General features: G+C 38.0%; 1 protein-coding gene across 12 annotated transcripts in view; it reads left to right on the top strand.

Moving 5' to 3' along the window:
* Positions 1-9,089, top strand: part of nebl (nebulette) — a 116,864-nt gene extending 107,775 nt beyond the window's left edge. For 7 of the 12 annotated variants that reach the window (XM_015354569.2, XM_015354564.2, XM_069191036.1 and 4 more), the window contains 3 exons: positions 249-383; positions 3,129-3,247; positions 4,741-9,089. In XM_015354569.2, the coding sequence (XP_015210055.2) occupies positions 249-383; positions 3,129-3,247; positions 4,741-4,920 (434 nt within the window). In that variant the 3' untranslated portion in view covers positions 4,921-9,089. The remainder of the gene's footprint in view (positions 1-248; positions 384-3,128; positions 3,248-4,740) is intronic. The other 5 variants (XM_015354570.2, XM_015354567.2, XR_001479207.2 and 2 more) reach the window with 4 other exon arrangements.
* The last annotated feature ends 300 nt before the right edge of the window (positions 9,090-9,389 follow it).

The following is a 9,389-nucleotide window of genomic DNA, read 5'->3' on the forward strand; positions in this document are numbered from 1 at the left end:
ACAAACACTGCTTCCAGGAAACAGTCTTAGTTCTTATTTTCACCCCTCAGAATAAAGAAGTGTACACTTAATTTTGTTTTACCTGGAGAAAACATAGCCCAGAAAATGCCTTCAACCTGATATCTGTTTTTAGATTTCTGTTGAAGGATTACTACCCTCACATTTTTTTATAATACCTACATTCCCTGCAGTTCCTCTGTTCTTATTTTTTGCTTTCCTTCCTTGCCTTTTCTCTTTTATGGCTATAGAGAAAGCAAACCGCATTAATAGGCAGCGCTCTCAGTCTGTCAGCACAGTGGAGGACGACAGATCTGAACTGTCAGAAAAGCTCCTGAGTTTTTCGGGTTACAGCACTAGCACAGCCAGGGCGTCTGAGGACAGAGGTACAGACAGCACTGTGTTCTGTGCACCGTGGTGTTCCTAACCTCACTGTAGCTCAGAGGATCCAGCATGGCTTCACCAGAGTTCTGATGTGTTTCATTGCATGGCTGTAGTTTTAGAATGAACCATGTACAGAGTGTTAATTCCTGAAACCTGCCTGTTTGACTTCTGTAATGTTACTGGTCTGTCAAAAAAAATGCATCACTGGTTCACCTGGCTTCCACACGCCAGTCTGTCTCAATCGATGATTTGATTAGAAAACATGATGCCAGTTTAATAAGCAGCCAGTATTTTGAGATGCGGAGAATCTGGGATATTCTGAATTATATTGACCTCTCAGTTCTCAGTTGAGGAATGAAATCTGTACATAAGGGAGGCTGGCACTCAATTTCCATTGATGAAATGTGACTGTTTGTTTCTAAATCTACTGTGTGAAGCATCCTGGAATTGTGGTACAATGACATGTTGGTAGCCCTACTGTAGCGACAGGTTAAACAACTCTTCACAGTCGGAAGTTAAAACTGACTATAACCTTTTTTTCTCTGGAGATAAATCTGCTTTCTTTAGCAGCTGTGTAGAACAGGACATTTAAGAAGCATGGGTTCCACACTGCCTCTAACCCTTTTGACTCTGGTAAACACTTTACACATTTCAGGGTCTTAAACCTTTTGTTCTAATCACAGCCACGAGAATTTGTAATAACACTATTTCACCACTATGCAGATACTTTTCTATGAAGATACTGTATATTGTGTTGAGTTTTGGGATTTCAATTTGTGTTGTATCTGGGGGGATGGCAATGGAGGAGGGGTTTGCGAATCACAGTAATTAATTTTTAGATATTTTTATCAAATGTTTCCCCACAGGTGGCATGTTCTTTTACTATGATATCTTCTTTTTATTATTTTGGTATCTTTCTACTTCTACGTAAATTTGGACATTTTAGTCCTGGCGTCTGTCATAGAGAGGAAGACTGCAGTGTTAACAAACAACCCTATAACAGCTGTGTTTCACACAACTCATGCTGTAGATGAACTCATTGCATGGGTTAAGTTTGTACAGGTGTTGTCTGAATTCACACAAATTGCAGATTGTGTTTGTCAGTTTTGTTTTCAAAAGTGGATTTAAAGGAAAGAAGAGAAAAAGCAAAAAGTGGATTACAAAAAATTCAACCAGTGCCTGAGGGGCAAGCCAAACTATATAAAAACTGCAGCAGTAATATTGGGTTTGTTAAATCTGTGTCATCTATACTTTCTTATCAAATTGAATTTCTTACATATCCATTGGTGAAAGAATGCTCAGACGTGAGCAACTTTGCTGTCCACACCAGCTTTTTCAATCCTGTCTTAACTCTTACTTAAAAGAAGAACAGTTTTTGCTGCAGTTTTAACTCTCATATCAATCAGCCAATGAATCAATTCATAATGAGTAGTGCTTTAAAATGATAAACTAGGACAAAATCACAAATACTAATTTGATCTCAGTTACATAGTTTAAATATCCTTTTGTGCTGTTTATAAAAACATACTTAAAACATAAATCATGTTTAAAATGGTAGACTGCAACCAGTGAAGTAAGTAAAATAGATGTATTAAGGACATTTGCGAAATATAGTCACCTATAGTACTGAAAATGGTTTCAGCGAAGTTTTAAAAATAATTTAACATAAGAAATGTTACAAACCAGAGCTGGTCCTTCAACCCCAACTAAATCATTTGGTTGTTGGTAGCTATTTCTTTAAAAATGTCAGGGCAGCAGCTTTGACAAAATAACACTAATCATCATTTCCCCTGAAATGTATAGCAACGATGATGTATTAGTTTCACTGAACATGATTAGCTCTGCTGAGTGGTATTTCAAGTTTAATCCTCTCATTGCAGCTGGCTAGGCACCTGTGGCCCTGTTGTGTAAGCAGTGATGAGTATTGCATTAATCCACTTTAATTATTATTTTTTTGCCTGCAGTGTGTGCTGTAGACTTGCAGTGTGGGAAGATGGCAGGTCTCAGAAGACACATTAATGTAGTCTACCTTTATTCCATGTTGATATGAGGGGTTGTAGTGAATGCTTTTAACCTATGGCGGTGTTGAAACTTGGAGAAAAAAATGGCAATTCGAAATTCAGTTGTCCTCTCAGACATTTCTTGAGTTTTGTAAAGTGAATGCAGATCACTGGGTCAAGTTGGGTGTGTTCAACACAGGTAACTTAATCCATGCTGTGACAGAGTTTCAGTTTTGTATTTTAAGACCAAACATTAGACCCTTCCAGGAGAGGGAAAAGGAAATAACCCTTATGAAGCACTTTACCTGTCAGACTCCATACCTTATAAATAAGGACAGAAGTTCATAGTACAAAGGTAACTGGAAAGTTAGTTCGCCTACACATTGAGCTGTTTGTTACAAAGGAGAATACATTTGCTGTGAACAATGACAACCTTCACACAGCTATACATGTAAGTGTTTATCTGCACAGGCAAGCCATAATAATCACAAACAGTTGGCACATTGAACATGAAAGTGCTGTCTATTGCTCGTAGGTGCTGTTTTTTTATGAGGCTGTTGTTTGCAGAGTTCCAAATGTATACAGTAAGGACCCTGTGTGTGCTGAATATTTGTATTTGTTCCCTATTATGAAATACAGGCTGTCTCCTGGCTAAGTTGGTCTTTTCTCATCCCGAGTGATCTGAATTCAGTCCATGTTTTCCATCTTTTTGTTTTTGTATTCTGTGTGTGTACTTGTGCTTCGTAGCCCCGGTTCTGCCTGGAGCTTACCACCCTGGAGGGCACTCTCAAGGGTACAAATACATGCACCAGACCAGCGTGTCCTCCATGAAATCAATGCAGTTCCCTCCTCACTCTGCCCCCATGGTGAGTAATTACCGCGAAGAAAGGATTCCTTTGAGCACTGGAATTTAAATTGTGATGTGTTGTCTCCTGGGCTGAGCGAATGGTGAGGCTCTTCAAAATCAATTCCCAATTATTGTTTTTTTTTTCATTTAAAAGCTCTAAAAGAGACCATTAAATGAGCCATCGTTCACAAATTATGCCTGGGAAGGTGTCTGAAAAATTATTGTTGGAAAGAAAAAACAAGGAGAAATTTTCAAATCACTGCAGTTTTCCATCTACTGAACAATATAATGTGATTAACGTGCTGTACTGCATATCTAATATTTATACTCTAAAGGCTCACTTTGCTGGCTGAGGCTTGAATATAAGTTTATTATATGTTGATTTAAAAGTGTAGACATACAGGAAGCCCTCAATTCTCCCTCCCGGAAAAGGAATTTAACCCCCAAAAAACAACAAAACTAAATCAACAAAAACAGAGCAAAGATATTAAATTCAAGATTTCAGTCTTGTACTGGTTGTACCAGGATTCTCAAAGGGAGTATGCAGTTGGCAGACTGACATTAGGGTTAACTGTTTGCAAAACTGCAGCTTCACCCACAGATTTTACAGTAATATGGAGGGATGTGCCTCTCTTCCATTCAGCAACCCTCCAATAATCCTCCTGAAAGTCACTGTATACCTTGTTTAAAAGATAAACAATGAGTGGGCAGGTTAGAGGAGCTTGTCAGTGGTCTTCATTCTCTCCGAGCAACCTTGGCAACAATGCAGTGATTCCTAAACAGACGTTCTCAGTCTCCAAACTTACTACAGTAGTGTCTCCACATTAACGAGGGTTTGGTGCAGAGAACTGTCACCAGTTGCCAAATTTGCATCTAGCCAAGTCCATCCCTATACAGTTGCATAATGTACCACAGTAGATAGTGTCTGTGGTTGAAAGACATAAGTAACCCTCTCTTATATGATAATTAAAGTACTAATGCATTGACTTTAATTAAATTTAAATAACAGTGATCAACTAAAAGCAACAACAGTAAACACAAACTAACTGTAACGAGAAGGGCAGTGAAACTGTCAGTGAGCCCGTAAAAGTGGTCTCCAGCCTGTCACTGCCGACACAGAACCAGGAGCGCTTGTCACAATATTAACACGCTGAGATGCAGATTCTGGGTAGTGGGTATTAGTTTCGTCTCAAGATCCTAGTCTGTTATTAATTTGAAAGTTGCACTTAACAGCCTAAAAAGTTTCATCCTACTCTGCTCTTTTATCATCCAAGACCCCATGTCAAATCACGAATAAGTGAATCTGTGGGTATTAAATGTCGACGTCAAGACCCTACTTCATTATCAGTGACTAGTATAGAAAGGAGAAGTGTAGACTCACATCTTGAGCGGAACGTTTTGTAACCGTTTTTTTTCCTCCCAAAGTTGTATGTTGCATCTTAAGGCCTGGAAGAATATGTGGCATATAGCATCTTAAAATCCTCACAAAAACGTAATGTTTTTGTTTTTCAGCAGCGAGTCTACAGAGCGATCTACGACTATGCGGCACAGGACCACGACGAAGTGTCCTTCAGGGATGGAGACGTCATCATCAACGTGCAGCCCATTGACGAAGGCTGGATGTATGGCACTGTCCAGAGGACTGGCAAATCAGGGATGCTTCCCGCCAACTACATTGAGACATTCAACTAAAGGCGTATGGCTCCTTCTGTACTTGTACCATTTTTAAAGCGAATTACTGCTAACCTCTCAAAAGAGGGATGACCGTAATGAATATTATGACTACTCAGTACTATACTGTACACATAGCTGGTCTTTGTTATCTCTTAACGCACTGCTTCATCTAATTCCTCATTATCGGACACAAAGGTTTTGTAAAGACCCTGAAACAAAAATGATTTAGTCTCAGTGCCTGTGTGAAATATCGTTGTCGCTACATATTAATTCAGCTTTGCACCAGTGGTATTGCAGTTTAACGTCACCAGAAATAGTAGACATCTTACTTTTACAGGACACTCTTGAGAACAAACGAATGGCTACAGTTGTCCTTACACATTGACAACTGGATAACTGCAAGTAGCTGCCGGAGGAAGGGGGTGAGCAATTTATACTTGGCTACAGACTCACAGAATATGCCACACAATGCCCAAGAAATATCTTGTTCAAAATTGCCATTTGATTTTATTTAAATGTGTGGCACGCTAGACAGAAAATGCACAGAAAGGAAACGTGCAAAAAAAGTAAGTTCCAGGCAAATATAAGTTGGTTTTTATTTCATTCACACAAGCTCACAGTACAAAAAGGGTCACAGCATTATTCTCAGTTGCTGGTTTGGAGGGGACACTGCTAGCAAGTCGCAGATATACATTCAAATCAATGTAAATTGCTTCACATCAATGTTTAGAGACAACATTAATTACGGAAGTCTCATTACTCATTACTCATTATTGATTTAAGGGTTCAATTGAATGAAATGGCCTACACTATGGAAAAATTTACAGTGGTTTTGACATATTACTTCACAATGTAGAAGGGTAGACTGTAGAGGGGTTATTTCTGCTCTGGCCTGCGCTATTTCAGTGTGAGCTGTTGTGGAAGTACCACTTGTCATTCACTGTTATCATAGGCCTTAGCAGAAATGACTGTGAGCCAGTAGTGCTCCAATTTTAATTGAGCTCTTGACCTTCAGCCTTACATGTTGTTGCATATTATCCTCTGTATATAAAGAAAGAAACTTAAAATCTCAAACATTTTAGAGTTCCAAGATAATTTAAAGTATAAAGGTGTAACTAGACTAATTAATGGTTAAATTAACTAAGAGAGCTCAGTTTGGAAACCCAGTCTCATCAGACAATTCCCACAACAAAGTACAGCTCATGGGAAAAAAAAGGTTTGTCTTAGGACATTAGCTGAGAGTTTGGTTATGTGACTACACACAGTGCCAAGAAACAGCAGAGCAGTTACATGCATCAGTCCTTGAAACATTCAAATTTATAGCATATTACAGTACGTCATTTACAAACCTTTTGTGTCTCCAAAATATTCACTTTTCTTCACTTCAAATTAACTATCTTTAAATACCACAAGAGGGTTCTTTCAACGTAGGAACATAATCACTGGTATTGTTTTGCTTGAAAAAATATAGAATTTGCAATTGTTGAGTTTTGATAATGGATTGTTATTAATTGCAGTGTCTTATGCATAGAAAATTGGCAATAGAAAATAGCTTTTCCAACCCAAGATTGTGTTTGGGTAAATCCATATTCTTGTTAATATATTGTAGTAACAGCCCATACAGATTTTTTTTTTTACTAATAGAACATTTCCAGCAGATTCTATCTCATTTTGATACTGTGTTTTTAAAGGGGTTTCCATCGTGTTCTGAAATGTGAATTTTAACTTTCTGAGATATTAGCTGAGGGGCACAATGTGCCCTCCTTATTAAAGAGTGAATTTCTACTGCAAAGATAACATTAGAAGGACACAGTGATGTATGACACTTTGTGAGACAAGGAGGTGCTACAGTGCTTACAGCTAATCCACATTTCTGTGTATTATGATAGTGCCATCTGTGTTCTGTGTGATTTTAACAAGTCCTTTAACACATTCATATTTGAAATTTCAACTGTAATGCAACAAGTGAAACACGCTTAGGGGTCTTCACACTCTGCTGTTACATATGGTTCACTAGTTTTGAACAGCAATGCAGAATCAAAGTGCAGTCCAAAAATAAACCATTTCAGCGTGAGAGATTATTCTCATAGTATCTGTGTTAGTTGCTATAATGAAATATAGTCATGTCCTAAAGTCATCAAGATCAATCATCGCTTTACATTGCAGCGGTATTGGTGCTGCATTAGCATTGCATCTGAATGGATATTTAAAGGTTGTTTTCTTTTACTCTCAGATTGCTGTACTGTGCTGCAAACACAAATGTAGCCTCCCATTCAAACATGCCAGAAATAAGGATGACCTTTGGTACAATTACAGAAACGACACAAATGATCACTACTTTGATAGAATTACATTTTGCCGATTGCTAATGAATAGAAAATCATCGCTGGTGGTGGTAGAGTGTGGAGAAACAACTTGTAATGCTTTTATGACTTTCACGAATGTTAAAGAAACCCTGGGGCAATGTTCTGTGCAACACAAGACTGAATTTTTGTTGTTGTTGTTGTTGTTGTTGTCTTTTCCACACAGTCATGAGAATGATTTTTTAGGAAAGCCAGGAGATAATATGCTGTGAGAGGTGTGAAGAACTGGATCGCTTCTTTTAAATGTAATACTGGTGGAGGTACTATATTTTTATATGTAAGAATGTAAATGACTGTTTTGCTATACCTGGCACAGCTATTGATGAATAATTATGACGTGCAGGGTTTGCTGTTGTGAGAGAAGTTTAATTTAGTCCTTACTGATTTTTCCTCATGTGTTAGGGTTTTCGTATGCACTTATAACAGAAGTCAGCCTTATTGAGTAGGTTAAGATGCTCTGATCCTTTAATCATAGCACAGATTATACGGGCACTCACACAGCTGTCAAATGTCTAATTTCAAGGTATTTGTTTTTGCCTTGTTTGATCATTTTATCAGTTTAACAGTGGCAGGGGTCACCCTTGAGAATCCTACTTCTAAATACCGGCCCCACATGGTGTCTGGGAAAAAATCCATTTGCAAGCAAACATTTTTAAACTAAACCTCAAAATGCTGATGGAGCATTAACTAATTACTGATTTAACTGGACGTATTTAGCAGCTTGTCTCAGCTCCTTTAAAATGTCCTGCAAAGCCTGCAGACACTGTGGACTCACCCAGGACTAGGACTGGATATTCCTGACCTAGAAAGAAGTTTATGTATGCACAGAAATGCTGAAAGGTAAAACCATTCACTCACATATTCGTGGAACAACAGAAATCTCTTTGTACTGAGATGCACCCAGTTAAAAATAAATGGGCGGCAAGCAATGAAAAAGTAAAATGCATTTTTATACATGGATATCAGCCCTAAAACGTGTCTGGTAGAATGTAGTTGAAGTGCTCTGTTGACAGACTAAAAGCATTTTTGAAATACATTTTGACTCACTGAGCAGTCTAAAACTACACACCCAGTATCTGTTCAAAGGAGATCCACATCAAAACCTGGGTGTTTAAACAAAACAAAATTGTTTTAAAAACATCCACCAGTAACGTCAACTGGAAAGAAAATAAAAACACTGGTAGCCTTAACTGCTCTCCAATAGAAGGAGCTGGTGACCTTGTTGTTAACTGCAAATGTTTCATATGTATTCAGCATAAGCTTCATACTCCCGACCTGCTGCTTGTTGCCTTTGGCATACAGCTGTGACTGACAAGTACTGTAGGTCACTTGTGCCTTGACATTATGGCTAGCATGCATGCCCCCACTGCAATGTACTGTTTAAATTTTGATCCTTGGATAAGTTGTCATAGTTCATGTTTAATAAACGACTATCCACTGTGTGAGGAAATTTCTGAATTTCTCATTTCTTGGTCGGATCTTTCTGAACATGCATTTAGAATGAAGGAAACGTTTTTCTGAAATGCCAGCTGTGTATTTTGAATGTTTAGTTATGGCCAGGCAATCTTGCGACAGGCAATTTGGAAGTCAAGATTTGTGGGATGGCAAAATCAACAAGGCATACTTATTGCTCTTCCATGAGGAATGGAACAAAGTAAATTTAACTGCCATGCCTAGTTCTTGGTTTGTAAAATACATAGATTGAACATTTACCTTTACCCTGGAAGGAAGTGTATGGGCTCAACAACTGGTAGAAATTATTGCACCCAATGTTATGGCGCAGAAGACATTTTACACATTTTAAATAAAGGTGGAAAAACAAAAGCCTGATTCCTGTTTTATTTAATATATACTATCATAAAACTGGACTGACCTGATTGTTGCCTGTTTGACAATGCTGTTTAATGAGGCAGCAGAAATCCTTTCTAATCTTAGAAGGAATCTTAAGTAGAATAATGGAATTTCTGCATAATTGTATGCCATTTAATGAATCCTTATTTCCCTTGACACATTCATAACTTCTCAAACTGAAGAAAACTATTATAGATAAGGCTGAAGTTTTTTCAAATAACAGTGGCACTTGCTACCACTTTACAGAGCTAGTCTGGTTTAAGATGTATGCAG

This window comes from Lepisosteus oculatus, chromosome 6, assembly GCF_040954835.1.
Source record: "Lepisosteus oculatus isolate fLepOcu1 chromosome 6, fLepOcu1.hap2, whole genome shotgun sequence".
Classification (NCBI taxonomy): domain Eukaryota; kingdom Metazoa; phylum Chordata; class Actinopteri; order Semionotiformes; family Lepisosteidae; genus Lepisosteus; species Lepisosteus oculatus.